This window comes from Bos mutus, chromosome 4, assembly GCF_027580195.1.
Source record: "Bos mutus isolate GX-2022 chromosome 4, NWIPB_WYAK_1.1, whole genome shotgun sequence".
Taxonomy (NCBI): Eukaryota; Metazoa; Chordata; class Mammalia; order Artiodactyla; family Bovidae; genus Bos; species Bos mutus.
This window is the reverse complement of record NC_091620.1, coordinates 105399983-105420559: the sequence shown is the minus strand read 5'-3', so window position 1 is coordinate 105420559 and position 20577 is coordinate 105399983. Positions and strand designations below refer to the sequence as shown.

At 43.2% G+C, this 20577-nt stretch overlaps 1 protein-coding gene across 6 annotated transcripts in view; it reads left to right on the top strand.

Moving 5' to 3' along the window:
* Positions 1-20577, top strand: part of DYNC1I1 (dynein cytoplasmic 1 intermediate chain 1) — a 410283-nt gene that overhangs the window by 115304 nt on the left and 274402 nt on the right. For all 6 annotated transcript variants that reach the window (XM_070369823.1, XM_070369822.1, XM_070369824.1 and 3 more), the window contains one exon: positions 7056-7171. In XM_070369823.1, the coding sequence (XP_070225924.1) occupies positions 7056-7171 (116 nt within the window). The remainder of the gene's footprint in view (positions 1-7055; positions 7172-20577) is intronic.

Sequence of the window (20577 nt, the reverse complement as noted above, 5' to 3'; positions counted from 1 at the left end):
AATAATAGAAATGGAAGCAACCCAAATGTCCACCACCTGATGAGTGGATTAAAGTGAATGTGGTGTATGCATACAATGGGATATTGCTTATAAACAAAACGGGATGACATTCTGATACATGAGATAACGTTGTTATTGTTCCATTGCTCTTTCGTGTCTGACTCTCCGTGACCTCAGGGACTGCAGCACGCCAGGCTCCCCTGTCTTTCACTGTCTCCTGGAGTTTGCTCAGACTCATGTCCATTGAATCAGTGATGCCATCCAACCATCTCCTCTGTCACCCTCCTCTCCTCCTCCCTTCAGTCTTCCCCAGCATCAGAGTCTTTTCCAGAGTCAGCTCTCTGCTTCAGGTGGCCACAGTACTGGAGCTTCATCATCAGTCCTTCTGATGAATATTCAGGGTTCATTTCCTTTAGGACTGATCTACATTTACGTTTGATCTACATTAACCTACGTGAAAGAAATGAGACACAGAAGGCCACATACTGTGACATTCCATTTATATGAAAGTAAACAGAAGTAGATTAGTGGTTTCCAGGGGCTGGAGGAGGGGAGACTCCTGTATTTCAGTGAATACAAGATTTCTCTGGGAGGTAAGGAGAAGTCTATGCAAGTCCACATGTGAGGTTATGTAAGTTTCTGAATATGCTAAAACCACTCAATTGTATACTTTAAAGGGAATATTTATAGTATGTAAATTTTATTTCAATAAAAAGATTAAGACAGCCTTGATCTTAATTCTCTGATCAAAGAGCTGTGCTTTTTGATCCATGCCATCCCAAACCAGCCCCCACCACCCACATCTGTGTCATGTCAAAATAATTTTCCTATTTAATTCTTAGAGGCACCTTGACAGTAGTTTCTTGGAAATCTTTTTTTTTTTTTTTTTAGCACTTCCACACTTTTAGCACAACACAACTGCCTCCATACTTCCAGGTCACAGATGCAGTGACTTCAGAAGCTGAAGTTCTCTTGTTCATGGCTTTGAACGGAATATAGGCCTTTTTAAAAACAGGGACAAAACCAAGGTATCCCACTTTGGTAGATAACTCTGTGCTTTGCAAGTATTTCTTCTTTGTACTATTAAAAGTAATGTCTAAAGTACTAACTGCATTTTAAAATACCAGTAAGGTTTCTCTTAAACTCTCCTTCATGTTTGAAATGGGAGAAGAGCCACAGAGTTTATAGCTGTGTGCTTGTTTCTCAGCCTTTTCTTTGGGAGTAAGTCTGCATAACTCCAACTTTCTTCTACTTTCGTAGACATCATAGACCCTGATAAAGTCACACTTTGGGCTTCATCGTGCTTGGATAATGAAACTTTGCAAGTAGCTAGGAAAGTCATGCTACCCTTATGGTGGGTGGATAGGCAAAGACAAGACAAGTGAACCAGAAAGGGAAATGGGCACAATGATTTAGGCAAGGGAGTCATTTTCCTCTTGTGATGCACATGTCTAAGATAAGCAAGCATGCATGTTCAGGCATGTCCAACTCTTTTCGACCCTATGGACTGTAGGCCGTTGGGCTCCACTGCCCATGGAATATCCCAGGCAAGAATTCTGGAGTGGGTTGCCATTTCCTCTTCCAGGGGATCTTCCTGACCCAGGGATTGAACCCACATCTCCTGCACTGTAGGCAGATTCTTTACCATTGAGCCACCTGAGGGCAAATGGACAAACCTGGGTGGGTTAGACTCTGCTAGTGGTGGACTGGAAATTTCAGCACCCTCAGGCCTGGCAGATAATCTTCTCAAACTTCACATAGTTTCCATTTTTATGCTTTGTCAAGACCCAATTTTTATTTTCTGAAGAAACATTTCAACTCTGGTGCAGTATGGCTTTGCTCAGCCAGCTTGCTCAGCCAAGTCGACAGGACCAGGTGGAGAGGAAGTTTCCAGGGTTGGCAGTGGGGAGTTCAGCCCTCGCCCAGGGAGGTATGGGCCCATGTCACTTTAGGATCGGGCCAAGTCAGTGAGTAAGGGATCTGTGGTTTCATTGCCTAGTGTCTCTGGGATCCCCTGCCTGACATCATAGTTTTAGATCTAGTGTAGACCCTTGGGTTGATCCTAGAGGGAGAGCGGTGAGTGGTCACGAAGAAAGATCTTTTAGTTCTCTGCCCAGGAATTAAACCTGGGTAACCTGGATGGAGGGGTTCCTTGGTGGCTCAGATGGTCAAGAATCTGCCTGGAATGTGGGAGACCTGGCTTCAATCCCTGAGTTGGGAAGATCCCCTGGAGGAGGGCATGGCAACCCACTCCAGGATTCTTGCCTGGAGAATCTCCATGGACAGAGGAGCCTGGAGAGCTGCAGTCCATGGGGTTGGAAAGAGGTGAACACAACTGAGCGTCTAAGCACAGCCAAACACAGCACAACCTGGATGGAAACCAAGAATCCTAGCCACTCAACCACCAGGGGCTAGAAGCTAGACGCGAAGTGGCTCTGGCTCTTGCCCCTGTTTGAAAGCAAGAATGTTTCAAGGGGGCAAAAACTAAAAGCAGGTACAAAGTTTATTGCTAGAGACACAGCACAGTGTATGGGAGAGTACACAGGACAACAGCTATCTCACTCAGAAGCAGGGCAGAGATACACACTCAAGGGAAAGGGTGTGGGCATCTTCTCTAATGAGGAGGAGTGCAGGCAGACACTAGGCAGCCCACACTCCCAGAGGAGCAGGGGCATCCTGGGTGAGGAGCAGCTAGAGGCTACATAAATCACTCATACAGGAAAGCCCTTCTAGGTCTTTGCTTCCCTTTGGCCAATTATCTTGTTTCTTTCTTCACACCTGACTGGTCCATGGATCCTCCCCAAGATGCATACACAACGTTTTGCTAGGATGGATCCCACTGCAGAGGCCTGAGGGTGCGTGTCCATACTTATTATGGGGCGGGACCCCCTCCCTTTATGACCCCCAAGAAGCCTTTGTTCCTGTGTGCAGACAGGGGAGTCTTCCTTGACCTCAGGAATGGGCCCCTATCTCTTTGCTTTAGCAGAACTCAGCTTTTACCACTAGCTTTGACCTTGGAGTGTCTGGGTGAGGGCAAAGCTTGCATTTTACTTTACTTGACAAATGCCAGGGGTCTGGCCAGAGGCCCACGGGCTCCTGCCTCAGCATCGGGCACTTCATGCTTCGTGTGCTGCCGTCTCCTTCGTCTGACACTTATCCTCTTGCCCCCTCACTCATCTTTGCTCACCTTTGCCTGTCTCAGAGCACTTGACAAGCTTGGTCCAGAGATCCCATCCCTGCTCTGTGGGACTGAAGCCTCATCCTTGAAGATGGAGAGTCCCAAGGGAATCTGGAAACAATGAAGCCTCTGTGTCTACACTCTAATATTTCTGAATCAGTGCTGCTCAGCCTTTAGTCAGAATCGTGATCACTGGCAGGGGTGCCGGAGTGACTGAAACACAGGCTGCTGGACCCTATAATTTAGTATTAATGCCGTGTCCACCACAGCCTAGCTAATTGAATTCTCAGTTTTCCTTTTACATCATGCCTTCCTTCTCCTTTTTCTAGTCTCTCCTTCCTTCTTTCTTCCTCAAACATTTATTCCATGCCAGCTCTGTACCTGACACGGACCTAAGCCCCTGGGCAGTGAGATAAATTAGCCAGGGATAAATAAGAAAGTCTGCAGTCAAGTCAGACATGAAAATAAGGTACTGACAGGCAGCAGGGCTCTGGTGGAAGTGTGGGGGGCAAAGGCATGAGCTTTGAAGGAGGGGTGGAGGGACAGCAGCAAAGGTCTCCCAGAGCCCACATGCAACTTAGAGCCTAATTAGAAGGAAAGAAATTATAGTAGCATTAATTCTACAATGTGGTTCCCCACCTCCTTTGCTGAGTAGTTTAATTTGTACCCAGAAATAAAAGAATTAGGGGCTGGTAAGACTTTGAACCAAAGTAAGACATACAATGCACTGTATATGTAATTTTAAGGAAAATACTATATATTTCATCTTGTAGACATAGTTATATGATAGTTTTGTCAGAGGATGGAATTGTAGAAGTATTTTAGGGAAGCTGAAAGTCTCTATCACAGGGTTGTATGCACAGGTAGCTTTTGCATCAGCTGAGACATACGGACCCTAAGGCTGGCCCAGGAGAGACCCAGAGGTGGGGACACAGCTGAAGAACACTCCTAAGGGGAAGGTCTTTGCCACGGAAGGGTGCCACCTTCTGGCCAGATGTTCAGGAATGGCTAGAGCTGGGAACAGTTGTGTGGTACTCATACCGTTTCAAGCTGTTTTGAAAACAGTTTTCATGGTAATGATAACTTTTAGTTAGAAGAAAACCAAGTGGACTCTCTCAAGTAGCCAAGACCTACCCAAGTACCTGTGAAAAGAAAGAGTGTGAGGCTTATGTTTTACTGTCAGAGATAATTTTAAAATCTTCTATTTAGAAAATCAACTTTGAGCATTCATAAATCTGCATTCTCTGTTTTTTGAAATAGAAAGCATATTATAATCAGTCAGAAAAATAAAAGTAAAGCCACCTACTATGTAAGTGCCAGGCACTAAATTAAGTACTTTACAAGTATTAGCTTCATTTAATCTTCACAGTCATGCAATGACATGTACCCATTTTATAGACGAGAAACATGAGCCCTAGAGGGGTTTGTCACTTGTCTAGAGCTTTTATGCACCATTTGGCTGGTAAGTGACAAAGCGAGGATTTGAACCCAGTTTCTATCTGAACACGTGACTTAACGATTATGATATGCTGCAGATAATCCATGGTGGATTATCAAATTGCAGATCAGCTTCTTGCCCAGAGCCTGTGGCTGGGCTATACCCAACAAGGCAGACCTACAGCTTTTGCTTGCATCTTATTAGCCAGATGCGCTGGAATTCCTGGCTGCAGGTATAAGTATCTCCTCTTGGATTTTGTGGGGACCTTTGGGCCTCACAGATGCCCGTGGAAGTCTAAACCCTAGGGTGACCTTTCCATGCCAGGTGGGACCCTGATTCAAAGGCGTCGGGGTACACTGCCAGCCCATGTTTCCTTTCCATCTCTTTGCCTAGATGAAGATGGACTTCTTTGGGGCCTCAGAAAGATGCTCTAGGCTCTTAAACAGCAGGAGGGGCTTTGCCTCAAGCAGTCCTGTGGTGTCTAGTTCTGTTTTCTTCTTCAGATGCTGCAAGAAAGACCCATTTCAGGAAGAAAAGCACACTTCTCTGACCCAAGGAGGATTTAAAATAATACCTGAATTTCTTACTCTGAAACCTTGAGCTTTTTACCTTGCTTGGTGATTTTGTTTCCAGTATATTTTGTGTGTTCTGGATGAGAAGGTTGCCAGGGAGTGCTGGGTCCCCAGCCTCACCCTCCTGCGCACTATGTGGTCCAGACATCCGAGTGAGTGAGGCCACGTGGCCGAGGCCTGTGTGGAGCTTAGTGGGGCTACAGTCGTGCTCAGTGGGGCTGCAAAGATGACCAGTGGGGCTTTTTCTCTAAACTAGCCTTTATTTGTGTCTACTATGTGCTCATCTTAGGTTTCACCTCAATTATTTTAGTAATTCATAAAAAAGAAGAAATTTGTGTTTGGGAAATTATACATGGAAATTCCTAGCTATGGTATGCATTTTCTTTCAGTGTTTATTACTATCTACTGAAAAAATACAGTGAATCTGTACCATTGCTAGTAATAATTCAAAAAATAATATGAATAAGGTGAGCTGCTATTGATGCTAGAAAGCTAGGAAATATGGATTTTTGGCTAAATGGTTAAGTAACCTTTCTTTCTCTATCAGAGAGACACACATATACTCTATTTCCTGGAAATGTTAAAGCAATATAGTAAAACATGTCCAATACTGATACTAATCTATGTATTAAAATAATGTTTCAGAAACTATTTTAAAATATAAATGTGTGTAAATTGTTACGTATGTATGTGTATTAATACATATGTGGCATATGCATTGTAGGTATGTGGCACATATACATTATCTGTAATAATCCTAGTGCTAAGCAATGGTGATGTCTCCATTTTACAGATGAGGAAACTGAGGCATAGAGAGATTGGGTAACTTATGCAAGCTCACGCACATAACTGTCAAGCGGTGGGATAGTCTGTGTGCTTAACCACGAGACTCTACTGCCCCCATGAGGAGGTGTTTCCTGGGTGACGCAGGAGGCACTTTGGATACGAGGGGTAACTCAGAACTGACCGTTAAGAGCCTCAGCTAGGAGTTTGACTTGGTGGCAACAGCACTGCACCAGGGCTCAGACCAGCATCATTTTAGCCCCGGTTCTGCCATTTATGAGTCGCATATGTTTGGGCATGTCTCCTCCTGACTCTCACGTTCCTCATCTATAAAATGGAGATGGTGATAATATGCCCAGACATTTCGTAGAAGGGTCGTGAAGACAGCTGACATATGTGAAAGACATCTGAAAACACTTCACATGCTCCACAAATATTCAGAAAGGATTTGTCACATGCTCACAGCTCATTTGGCAGTTCTGAACTAAAACTGGACCATTCTCAGCCCAATGCCCTGTTCACTCTTCTGTGGCATGTCAGCGTGCCTTGAACAAATCCATGCACTGCTCTGTATTAGCTCCTTTTCTGGAGAAATGGGAGATGTTATGCTCCCCCTTGGAATATCATCCTCTCATTACTATCGTAGAGAATATTTTCTCCACGCAGCAGTCCTCTCTTTTCCCTTCAGATTTGAGAAGTGTTAGTTTTCTTTTGTCCCTCTTGCCTAAGAGACTAGAACACTGTATTACAAATGAAAACTTCCTTTAACCGAGAAAAATCAGATTTGCTCAGAGTGGAAGGAGGGCCTCGTTTGAACTGGAGAAGATCCAGTTTTGCAGATAGAAAAGCTGAGGGTCAGTCTGAGGGGGCACGTAACACCACCCAGCAACACAGAGGCAAAGTGGCCAAAACCAAGTGTCCAGACTTCCAGGCCAGGCCCGGTTCTACTTCACGACACTGCTCCTTGCGCTGAGAAGCTGTGGATGTTTGGGGTTTATTTATTTTAGACATTTGTTTTATGCCTGATAGATCTTCTGTGAGGAATGCCTTCCGTCTCTAAGTCTTTGTACTTCGTTACTTCCAGACGGAGACTGCATAAGCTGGGCGTGTCGAAGATCACCCAAGTGGATTTCCTGCCCAGGGAGGTAGTGTCCTACTCCAAGGAGACCCAGACTCCTCTGGCCACACATCAGTCTGAAGGTGAGTGACGTCTTTTGTTTACTTTCCGTGTGATCTCTGGGGAAATGGCCAGGGAGCCCCATCCTTCTTGTTGATCTTGTATCTTACCGTAAGACATCTTCACAGGACACAAATATAATGACACACCAAAAGCTGAAGTCTCTTTGGGCTCTGGTTTTGGAAACGACAGAGAGGAAGCCCAGTGGTACTCCTCCAGGGGGATCGTGAACTTTCACATGGCTCACTTAGGAAGGTCACACTTAGTCAACACTATGTGAGGCCAGGGAACATCTCCAAGGGAAAATGTAATAGAAACTTCTCCGAATTTTATTGGTAAGAGTGTGTGTACGTTAGACTCATCATTTACAGGTGTCAGCAAACTATAAACCCCACCCGCTCCTCGACGTAAAGTGTTTGGGAATCCAGCCACACCCAGGCCCACGTATCGAAACGACTGCTTTCTTGCTGTGTGGTAGAGTTGAGTGCTTATGACCCATATGGTCTAAAGTCTTGACTGTAATCGGCGCTTTTCCGAAAAACTTCTCTGTCCCCTGACTTGCTTTGCCAATTCAGCTGGAAACATACTAAGAGTTTCTTAACACAGTTTAAAGACTTAACACGCCAGCTCCATGGAGGGGAATGAGAATTGAACTTCCCTGCCTCCTTTGTACATTCATCAAGTGGAAAAAGCAAATCCCAGTACGTCATAAAAATACACTGATAAGAGAAGTTGAAGGTAATCAATGAAAAGGCATCTTAGAAGTGAATAATGACACCAAAGCGAAATTGCTCCAAAGCAGAAGCAGGAGATGTATACACTTAAAATGCGTAAGTGGAGGTTGCATTGATAGAGGATAGCACTGCTGTCGTAGCTGAGCAAATTCTCTTTTGTTATTTTATTGTCTTGTGCAGTGGAGAGGATGTTAGCCTTCTGAGTTCATTGTTGTTGTGTACTAAATACAAAAGCCATGAAAATGAAACATGATTTGCATTGCCTGCTTGGTTTACAGCATGTATCAAATCCGTGAACTTTGGTTTGTGCAAGTTACAGAGCTTTTCAGTTTTGGTTTTCAAACCCATAACATTAACAGACAAGTGAAATCAGGTTCCTTGAAGCAGAGTGCTGCCCACACTACACGCCTTCTGAAAACCTGTCTTGGATAATGCCAGCAGCTGGTGTGGTGACGATTCTTTGGCTGAAGGGCCTCCATTTTTCAGGTGTGATTATGAAATGCATTTTAGAAGCTAACAAGTAGCACCCTCTGGTGGTGAAATAGTAAACCAACTATTTCAACGAACCGAAGACGTGTACGTTAAACGTGGCAGAAAATACGAAGTTGGGAAAGATTTTGGGAGTTCACCCAGTCTATCCCTGGGTCTCCAGGCAAATCAGCAAGATCATTAAAAACAACCTCACCTCCCAACCAAAACATTTGTTTGAGTTAATTTGCTGCCAGAGGTATTTGCAGAACTGTAGCCTGAGGTATGTTTATTTAGCCCCAAATTTGACCCATAACATAAAGTTCTACAATTGACATTGGAGAAGGAATGAATTGTTTTTTGGAAATGTGTAGACTTTAGATATTGGAAGTGGTACAGAAATATTTACAAGGGAAGATAAATTAAGGATGAAAAGGCATCGACTCTAAACTTTTAAACTGGAACACATCAAAAGAAGGAGGCTGGGCTTTCCATTTTATGACTGCAGCGAGGGCTGGGGACCCTTCATTATGCTGTGGTCCAAGCAGCAGGAAAGAAAGAATTTATTCCTCTGCTCTTGGCAGAAGTTCTTTCTGTTTTGTTAACAAGGCTCATAGAGGTTTTTTATGGTGATGGGCATTTCAATGGTTCAAATTCCACAATGTAGATTTAAGCTCAAAGTGAGCTACTGTCCCTGTAGAAGTGAAGCAATCCCCAGCAGGTTTAGATGGGCAGAACTTTGGATTTGAGTTCAGCAATGGTCCGCTCACCTCAGATGATTCTCTGGCTACCTGAGTGGCCCAGACGCTAGCTGACAGGGGTGCCCCACGACCCCCTTTCACCTGCAGTGTGAAGGGAGCCAACAGAGGCAGAATGGGAGGCTCTTCCACGTGGCTGGTTTGAGTTGGCTTCCAGTGTGGGAGTTTGGGCCATGGCACTGGTTTCATGGCGACTGCAGCCGTTCAGGGTCAGGAAACAATGAACTACTGAGTTTTATGACCCAGTGAGGCTCTTGGATGGATAAAATACTTAAAGCTGTGGTGCCCATAAGATCCATTTTAGCTCGTTACTGCCCATGGTGTATGAAGGAAAGCTGATTATTTTTTAAGTCATTATGCGACTATGGAAAATTTAACAGTATTTAAACCAGTGATCTCAGAGCGTTGATCTATTCTGCATCTAATGGAGTTCTCATGCATTCAGTTTTTGACGTGTTCTCATTTTACTCTTTAAAATGGAAGGGAAGGTACTGTGGACTTGCCCAGGCTTAAGCCTCTTTTCACCACTATGTCCTATAATGAACATTCTCTTAATTTGTGCTCGTAATGATCTGTTATGAGAAACAGTCCAGAGAATGATTTAAAGCAGAAAGATTTAGGAATGTTGTCTGCGTGAACACTGGTTTTTCAATACAAGTTTAGATCTTCCCTCCCTGCTTAGGTCATTAGTTGCAGAGGAAGAAAGCTGAGAATAGGTAATAGTGATTTGGGGAGCAGGATATCTCTGTCCCCAAAACATTTTAGACACATGCTTTTTATTCCCAGGTAATAAGAAAGGGGGAAATGGTTCCCTTCCAAACTACAGCTGCTTTGTGTTATTAATATTAACCTCTCCCTTGATTGTCCGTGAGGTATTGATGTTAGTTAGGATGCCAGTCTTCTGTGTCTCTACTACAGCGGGAAAAGTGACTGGCCCATCCTAGGCACCTGACAGATGCTTTGAATGACAAGGATGAGACCAGACATCTCAGAAATGCCAAGTTCTGTAGTGACCCCCAGGAGAAGGAGAGCTTCTTAACTTGCTGGGAAAATGTAAGCCCATCTGGAGGGAGGAGGTGGAAACTTACATAAGGTGTTGATTGATTGAAGCGTTCTTTGATCTTCCTTTTCTCTTTATCATATCTTATAAATGGGAACTTAGTGGCCCTGTATTGGCCGCCTCCTCTCCCTTAGTTTCCTTCTCATGCCTCCTTTCATATATCCAAGAGAGACCAAACCGCTTGCATTTTCCAAGGCATCGTGCAGCCTCAGGCCTCCACACGGCCTGTGCGTACTGTCTCTATGCCTTGAATGCTGTCTTTCCTGTTTACTTTCCTTTTGGATCACAAACAAGGGCCAGCTCTCTAGTAATTCTACTTCTGGTTGACATCTCTTCTTATACCTTGAGGACAGTCTGTCTTCCCCTTATCAAGCCATTATTTAATTTATTTAAAAATATACTTTATTATTACTTAAATATCTTCCTTTTTGGTTTGATCTTCTTGAAGGCAAGGTGTATGTTCTTTTTTAAAAAAAATTTCATTGGAGTATAGTCAATTTACAATGTTGTGTTAGCTTGAGGTGCGCAGCAGAGTAAATCAGTTATACATATACATATATCCACTCTTTTTTAGACTCTTTTCTCATGTAGAATACAAAGTTTTGAGTAGAGTTTCCTGTGGTATACAGTAGGTCCTTACTGGTTGTCTAGTTTGTATATATTCATAGTAGAAGTAGTCAATCCACACTTCTAGCTTATCCCTCACCTCCCTTAACTTCGGTAACCATCAGTTTATTTTTTACATCTGTTACTTCATTTCTGTTTTGTAGATAACTTCATTTGTACCCTTTTCTTTTTTAAGATTCCACATATAAGCAGTATCATATGATGTTTGACTTTCTTTATCTGACTTACTTTATTTAGTATGATCATCTCTAGGTTTGTTCATGTTGCTGCAAATGGCATTGTTTTGTTCTTTTTATGGCTGAGTAATATTCTATTATATATATGTGCCACATCTTCTTTATCCATTCCTCTGTTGATGGACATTTAGAAGGTGTGTGTTCTTTACCTCCATGCCCAGTGCAGTGCTTGGCACAAAGGGCTCAACAGATATCAGTGGAAGAAACGAAGGATGAGATAATTCTAGAGGAATAAGAAAGAAGGGAAAATGCTCATTGTATTGGGGAGATTGGAGTATGATGCATGCGTTAAGGCTGCACGGTTTTGGGGGTTTATTAGGAACAGTCACGAGAGTACAATTGTGCGAGGAGAAGAGTTCAGTGTTCCTGTTTCCACCAGGCTTCTATTTCATTCCCCAGGCTGGTGTAGGTATTACTGCTGGAAGCATGATATAGTTGTGAGACCTGAAGAAAACCGCCGAGGCAGCCCGTCTTGGCCCAGGATAGAGCAGAGCAGTCGTCAAGTTTTTACTCTGCAGAGATGCTGTTTAAAGTACTTTGAACTTGGAATGGGTGTGTAGGAAGGTGGCTGAGGAAGGCCTTTGTTTCATCTTTGTACTTTGAAAAAGTATATTTTCTTGGCTGTTTGAGGGTAATTTCTAACTTGGCTTCCCATCCTCTCTGGCATATACTCAATATAGATGCTTCAAGTATAGAGATATTTTCCCAGGATAAACTAGTCCAGTACTGCGCAATAAAAACGTAATGAACCATTATGCATTTTAATAATGCTTTGTTTAACCTAGTAGGTTAAAAAATTATTCTAACATGTAATCAACATAAAAATTAATCAATGAGATATTATACATTCTTTTTTATATTAAATCTTCAGAATCTGGTTTGTATTTGACACAGCATATCCCAATTCAAACACTAACTTTTCCTTGGAAGTACTTGAACTGTAATAAAGCTTTCATAAAATTTACGGTTGAGAAAGTAGATTCCTGTGCCACTGTTGTTCAAACGCATTTGGAAGCTGTTTAATAATGGGATCAAATGTTTAACTTTCAAGTTAAATTATAAAATGCCGTTTTTCAGTTGCTTTAACCATACCTCACTGCTCAGTAGCCGCAGGGGGCTAGTGGCTCCTGAACTGGCCGGCTCAGGCCTCCCGCGGTCCATCGTGGTGCAGGTCGGGCTCTGAGACCCGCAGCCAGCCTGATCTCCGCTTCACTGTGGCCAGGCAGAGGGGCTGGGGTGAGGAGACCTCCCTGACTTGTGGAGAACTCCTCCAGGTTCATGATGACTTTGTAGACGCTCCTCCTTTTTGTGAGTTCAGCTATATCCAAGAAAATGTTAGCTGACTGGACAGGATCGAAGTTGTACTCGCAGCAGGCTAAGTCCTCAAGTAAGCCTCATCCTGTCATATTAGAGGCAGTTGTAGGAACCCCTCTGGGTTCTCCCTTCATGGTCCGTAGTTGTTCGGTCGCTAAGTCATGTCCAACTCTGTGACCCCATGGACTGCAGCACGCCAGGCTTCCCTGTCCTTCACCATCTCTCGGAATTTGCTCAACATCAGGTCCAGTGAGTCGGTGATGCCATCTGACCATTTCATTTTCTGCTGCCCGCTTCTCCTCCTGCCCTCAATCTTTCCCAGCTTCAGGGTCTTTTCCAGTGAGTCGGCTCTTCGCATCAGGTGGCCCAAGAATTGGAGAATGACTATTCAGGATTGATTTCCTTTAGGATGGACTGGTTGGATCTCCTTGCAGTCCAAGGGACTCTCAAAAGTCTTCTCCAGCAACACAGTTCAAAAGTATCAGTTCTTTAGTGCTCAGCCTTCTTTATGGTCCAGTCTCACATCTGTACATGACTACTGGATAAACCATAGCTTTGACTGTCTGGACCTTTGTCAACAAAGTGATGTCTCTGCTTTTCAATACACTGACTAGGTTTGTCATTATTTTCTTCCAAGGAGCAAGCATCTTTTAAATTTCATGGCTGCAGTCACCATCCACAGTGATTTTGAAGCCCAAGAAAATAAAATCTGCCATTGTTTCCATTTTTTCTCCATCTGTTTGCCATGAAGTGATGGGACCGGATGCCATGATCTTTGTATTTTTTGAATGTTGAGTTTTAAGCCAGCCTTTTCACCCTCCTCTTTCACCTTCATCGAGAGGCTCTTTAGTTCCCCTTGGCTTTCTGCCATAAAGGTGGTGTCATCTGCATATCTGAAGTCATTGGTATTTGTCCTGTAAGTCTTTATTTCAGCTTGAGCTTCACCCAGCCCGGCATTTAGCATGATGTACTCTGCATACAAGTTAAACAAGCAGGGTGACAATATACAGCTTTGTCACACTCCTTTCCCAGTTTGGAACCAGTCTGTTGTTCCATGTCTGGTTCTAACTATTGCTTCTTTAACTGTATACAGTTTTCTCATGAGGCAGGTAACTTGGTCTGGTATTCCCATTTCTTTAAGAATTTTCCACAGTTTGTTGTGATCCACGCAGTCAGTAATTTAGATGCAAGGATATTCAGTCCTTGTACCCTGTCTTCATGTTGCCCAAAGGACTGCTGAAGACCACGTATGACCTCCTTGTTAGTTATCTACACTTCTGCTGCCCCCTGTCCTTCTTCATGAAGTAATGAGAGATCAAAACTAAGCTTTGTGTTCTTCCCACTGTATAGCACAGGTAACCCTGCTCAATGTTATGTGGCAGCCTGGATGGGAGGGGAGTTTGGGGGAGAATGGACACATGTGTATGTGTGGCTGAGTCCCTTTGCTGTTCACCCAACACAACTATCACAACATTGTTAATTGACTATACTTTAATACAAAATCAAAAGTTAAAAATAAATAAATGAATTAAAAAAAAAAAAAAGATTTGAGTTCTAAACTGCAGTGTTGAATTCTAAGTCCTCCTACAAGTTGGTGGTCCCAAGAACATAACTCTTTGATACAAAGTTGACACGTAAAGACATCTTCCAAAGAATCTAAGTGGGAATACTGATTTGGAACCTAAAGTTTGAAATGGGACAGTTCTTATTTCCTAATTGAAGCCAGTCCTGAAACACCTGGAGGTGGCTTGGGAGAAGACAGGATATGGTGTCATAACCTTGGCTTCCAACTGGATCCCAGTTTCCTGGACCTTAACACGCCTTTTCTGAGCTTACTGTTTAAAGAAGCATGACAAGCCATGGTGGCATCTGGATGCAAATTAAAACTCCCTAGTGAAGGTGACACACGCTCATCTTATTTTTAGCTCTGTTTTTTAGATAAGAACCGACACTCTTCCAGGGAGATGGTGACATCTGCCACGTTTTGCTTCCTTAAAATATGCCTGCTCTTTCTCTTTTGACACTTGGTAGAAGTGTTAGTTCTCTCTCAGAAGAAGCTGTAGAGGCTCCAGGCCCAGTGCTAACAAGATTAGCAACAGAAAGATTCTGTCTTGGGATATTAGTTTTCTTTAGCAATGTTAATCTCATATCTGCTTGGCAAAACTCTTGAAAGACAAAAAAAAGAAAAGAGGGGGGAGGAAGTGCTATCTAAGGAGCACAGATATCTCAGATGATACTATTTAGGTATTATTTTTATCAAATAGACACATTTTTCTAGTTAAAATTGTTTTTCCTATCTCCCAACCACCTTTCCATCTATTGGTCAGGAGAGCATTCATGATTTATTTGGTTTATATTAGACACTAAAATAGACATTGGATTGGCTTAGCTGCCAGTCAGTCTTGATATTCCAAAGGAGAAACCTCATGCTAAAAGGTAATTTATTTTTAAAAAGCACCTAGTGAGAGCCCCAGAGATGGTACAGTCAAATAATAGTCAAATGAGCTCATTTATTCAGAATATTCCTCCCATTGAAACATAGAAGGGCACCAAATAACAACTAAAAATGAAATCAGAAATGTAATAAAAAGACTAAATGCAGAGATGGTTGGATGACTCAATGGACATGAATTTGAGCAAACTCCAATAGATGGTCAAGGACAGGGGAAGAAGTGCTACAGTCCACGGGGTCACAGAGAGTGGACACAGCTTCTGAACAAGGGCAACTATAATCTGCAGCTCTACAGAGAGGGGAGAGTCAGTGAGCAAAATTGCCCTAGGGCGCCCTGGGAACTTATATATATGTTGCATTTTGGCCACAGTACTGTACTAAAAAACAAACTGCTGTTTTAAAAGAATGATTTATACATTGGCCGCACCAGGTCTTCATTGTGTGTGGACTTTCCCTAGTTGCGGAGGGTGGGCTTCTTATTGTGGTGGCCTCTCTTGTGGAGAACAGGCTCTAGGTACCCGGGCTTCAGGAGTCGTAGCACACAGGCTTCAGTTGCCCAAAGCATGTGAAATCTTCCCGGACCAGGGATCAAACCCGTATCCCCTGCATTGGTAGGTGGATTCTTATCCATTGACCCACCAGGGAAGTCTCAAATTGTTGTATTTTAGGAAGATAGTTTGAGAATTTTATTTAAGCATGGGTGAATTGCTTTTAGACTGTCAAGAGTTAATATGCTTTGTAGATGCATGGCATTCAGAAGTAAAAGATTTTGCATAAAATAAAAACATTGTCCTTTTAAAGTTGTGATGGCTCCATCCCTTTAGTTTTTCATACAACTGAAGGTATCTTCAGAGCAAGGAAGATAAGAAGCTTAACTAAAGCTAAGGACCTAGAAGCTCAAATTAACACGAAAGCAGCTATGAGATTTTTTTTCCCCTGACTCCAAGGCTTACATGTTCAGGTGGATTTTCTAAGCACATTTAACTAATATCTAAATTATAGACCTAATATCAAGTTAACATGTAATCATAGATCACTAATTGCTTCCCCCAAGTCCATTTACAAATCCAATTTTGTTGATCTCCAAGGCATCCCTTCTCAGAGGTTCTCATGAACCTGGTTACGGACACATCAGTTCCGTGTATCACTGATGCCTGCATAGTGCCTAATATTTGGTGTGGGAATGAATGGATGACCTCACTTAGCTCATAGAGTATCCCCAACTGTTTGCCTTATGAGCTGGATGATGGAAGAAATAAAAGAGAGGTAGGTCTAAGGGTATGAGATTGGAGGAGGTGCCCCAGAATTTATGGTTTCAAATGCAAAAGAACTGTGGTTAATTTAAGCAGAAGAACTATACAAAAAAGATCTTCATGACCCATATAACCACGATGGTGTGATCACTGACCTAGAGCCAGACATCCTGGAATGTGAAGTCAAGTGGGCCTTAGGAAGCATCACTCTGAACAAAGCTAGTGGAGGTGATGGAATTCCAGTTGAGCTATTTCAAATCCTAAAAGACAGTGCTGCGAAAGTGCTGCACTCAATATGCCAGCAAATTTGGAAAACTCAGCAGTGGCCACAGGACTGGAAAAGGTCAGTTTTCATTCCAGTCCCAAAGAATGCTCAAACTACTGCACAATTGCACTCATCTCACAAGGCAATGGCACCCCACTCCAGTACTTTTGCCTGGAAAATCCCGTGGACGGAGGAGCCTGGTGGGCTGCAGTCCATGGGGTCGCTAAGAGTCGGACATGACTGAGTGACTTCACTTTCACGCATTGGAGAAGGAAATGGCAACCCACTCCAGTGTTCTTGCCTGGAGAATCCCAGGGACGGGAAGCCTGGTTGGCTGCCGTCTATGGGGTCGCACAGAATTGGACACGACTGAAGTGACGCAGCAGCAGCAGCAGCACATGCTAGGAAAGTAATGCCCCAAATTCTCCAAGCCAGGCTTCACCAATACGTGAACTGTGAACTTCCAGATGTTCAAGCTGGTTTTAGAAAAGGCAGAGGAACCAGAGATCAAATTGCCAGTATCCATTGGATCATTGAAAAAGCAAGAAAATTCCAGAATAACTTCTACTTCTGCTTTATTGACTATGCCAAAGCCTTTGACTGTATGGATCACAATAAACTGTGGAAAATTCTGAAAGAGATGGGAATACCAGACCACCTTACCTGCTTCCTGAGAAATGTATATGCAGGTCAAGAAGCAACAGTTAGAACCAGACATGGAATAACAGACTGGTCCCAAATCAGGAAAGGAATACGTCAAAGCTGTATATTGTCACCCTGCTTATTTCACTTATATACAGAGTACATCATGTGGAATGATGGGCTGGATGAAGCACAAGCTGGAATCAAGATTGCTGGGAGAAATATCAATAACCTCAGATACGCAGATGACACCACCCTTATGGCAGAAAGTGAAGAGGAACTAAAAAGCCTCTTGATGAAAGTAAAAGAGGAGAGTGAAAAAGTTGGCCTAAAACTCAACATTCAGAAAAAAAAGATCATGACATTTGGTCCCATCACTTCATGGCAAATAGATGGGGAAACAATGGAAACAGTGATAGACTTTATTTTTTGGGGCTCCAAAATCACTGCAGATGGTGACTGCAGCCATGAAATTAAAAGATGCTTGCTCCTTGGAAGAAAAGCTATGACCAACCTAGACAGCATATTAAAAAGCAGAAACATTACTTTGCCAACAAAGGTCTGTCTAGTCAAAGCTATAGTTTTTCCAGTAGTCACGTATGGATGTGAGAGTTGGACTATAAAGAAAGCTGAGTGCTGATGAACTGATGCTTTTGAACTGTGGTGTTGGAGAAGACTCTTGAGAGTCCCTTGGACTGCAAGGAGATCCAACTAGTCCATCCTAAAGGAGATCAGTCCTGAATATTCATTGGAATGACTGATGTTGAAGCTGAAACTCCAATACTTTGGCCACCTTATGTGAAGAACTGACTCATTGGAAAAAGGCCCTGATGCTGGGAAAGATTGAAGGTGGGAGGAGAAGGGGTAACAGAGGATAAGATGGTTGGATGGCATCACCGACTTGATGGACATGAGTTTGAGTAGGCTCTGGTAGTTGGTGATGGACAGGGAGGCCTGACATGCTGCTGTCCATGGGGTCGCAGAGAGTCAGACACAACTGAGTGAATGAACTGAACTGAATTTAAGCAGGAAAGAGTTTGAGTAGAAGGATAATATGTAAGTCACAGAATCAACATGATGATTGAAAAGACAGACTCAGAAGTCAGGCTAAGAAGCTAATTGTCAAGAAGATAGCCAAAACTTAAAGTATAAAATATTTTCAATAAGTCTACCAGCAGCAAACCTAGGAGAAGCATGCCAGGTAAGGGGAAAAATCCAGAATAAGCAGTTAGTCTAGTGAAAGCAAGTTGATTCCCCACTACACCACAGAAAAATGTGATCAGCCTGTCTGGTTCTTCTTATGAGATATGGTTCAATATTGGGAATTTTGATTGATCTCTGGTTGGGCAATAGCCAAGGCATCTTGAGTTAGGGCAACTGTGCCCTTGTGTAGCCTTGATGTACATACTTATAGCTATAGATACTTTATGAGTCCACTGAGCAAGTCCTTGTGCAGGTGGACACCGAATAACTGGTGTTTAGAAATAGAATATATCAACTATTCAACCTTAGAAGCCTCCTTCACAGTGCGTAACTTTAAAAATAATTTGACTGAAGTATAGTTGACTTGCAATGATGTATCAGGTGTACAGCAGAGTGAGTGAGTTATGTGTATACGTATATCCACTGTTTTTAGATTTCTTTTCCCATATAGGCCTTTACAGAGTATGGAGTGGTGTTCCCTGTGCTATATGGTAGATCCTTGTTGGTTACACGGTGCATTTTGTATATACACATACAACTTTTTTACAAAAATATATATGTTTATTTGGCTGTGTTGGGTTTTAGGTGCAGCATGTGAGATGTTTGTTGCAGCCCACGGGCTTCCCTAGTTATGGCGCACAGGCTTCTCTCTACTTGTGTGTGTGTTTACTTGCCCTGTGGCAAGTGGGACTTTAGTTCCCAGCCCGGGGATCGAACCTGCATCCCCTGCATTGGAAGGTGGACTCCTAAGCACTAGACCACAGGAAAATCCCCCCAGTGGGTAACTTTTGATTGTACATAAGTATTCTGTCACTCTGGGTATATGTTGAAAGGTCCCGCCGTGTGCCTCTTTCCTTAATCTTTTATATTTGTATCCTCTAATTGTGACCTCTCAGTTACTGCTCACGGATTAGTTTTGGATAGAGCCCTTTCTCAAACAGTCTATTCTTCCAACTAAAGTGGGCAACGAGATACACGGATCAAAATTCTTTTCCAGGTGAAATTGTAGAGGTTTTTCCTCTGCACTAAACTTCAGGCCTCCACATAGACGGAGGTGTACTGTCAGCAGTCCACGTCTGGCTTTTGCCAGCCTATCACCTAGAAGTTTCCAGAGTCCAGACTCAAAGGTTTTCAGCTAGTCACAGGCCGTTTCTCATTAGGCTGGGAGAGGAGCGAGAGAGCCAAAGGAGTAATGACGTGACAGGGTGGGCAGCTGGCTCACGGAGACTGCTTCTGCAACTCAGTCTAGAGTGCCTGCTGATGAGCTGATGGTGGACCACCTGACTTTACGGCCAGATGGACTAGACAACGCTCCAGTTCATAATGCCTTGTCCATTTGTGTCTCTACTTGGGTCCACTTGTTGGGAACATGAATGCCTATCTCTCAAAAGGAGAGTATTAACAACAAAATGCAGAGCCTCTACTGGAGCTCTAAGATCTAGGCATCTGTTTTGGATTCCCCTTCAGAGCTCTTTGTCTGCTTTTCCACAGACACGTTGGGCATCATTGGAAATTTTGTTCCACAGAATTTCTAGGTATATAGCTATTAGAATCAGAAGCCTTTTGAGGCACCTGGTACATGGGTTGAATAAAGTGCATGCAAATTTTGGATACGTTGCCTGCAAAGGCCAAAATGGCCCACCAAGCCTGACAACTGTTCGTATTAGAGAAGGAAGATATTTGCCATAAGCATTGGCGCTTTTGACCACTAGACTCGTAGAAGCTTTCCTGAAGTAGCAGGTCTCTATATTTTCAAATCTTTTGCTCCCATCCTTTAGCCTGCTTTGCATGAGTGCTCAGTCGCTTCACTTGTGTCTGACTTTTTCCAACCTTGTGGATTGTAGCCTGCCAGGTTCTTCTGTCCATGGGATTCTCCAGGCAAGAATACTGGAATGGGTAGCCATGCCCTCCTCCAGGGGATCTTCCCAACCCAGGGATCCAACCTTTGTCTCCTGCAACTCCTGCTTTGCAGGTGGATTCTTTACCACTGAGCCACCAGGGAAGCCCATCATCTAGCCTGCTTGTGTCTTATCAAAGTATTGAAAGTACCAATCCAGCTTACTCTCCAGCGAGCATGATGCCTTGTGTTGAGTGAGATTATCAAGGTCTGTAGATAAAGCCTTGTGTTGAGTGAGATTATCAAGGTCTGTAGATAAAGCCAGCTTTCTGGTTTAGGAAGATGAAGATGTCATAAGATAAAAGAAGATGACGATGCAAAGAGCAAGTGGGTCTTCTTTGGCTGTCAAAAAAAGGCTTGGTATAGAGTGTGGCTGGAGGGGGTACTTCCAGACATCTGTGTTCTCTGCTGTATTCAGTTTTTCATTATTTCCTGATCAGTACTGCCACTGTCATGTAAGTGACTTGGTAAGGCTGGAGATTCAGTGGGCTTTCTCCAGGCACCCACAGAGTTTTACATT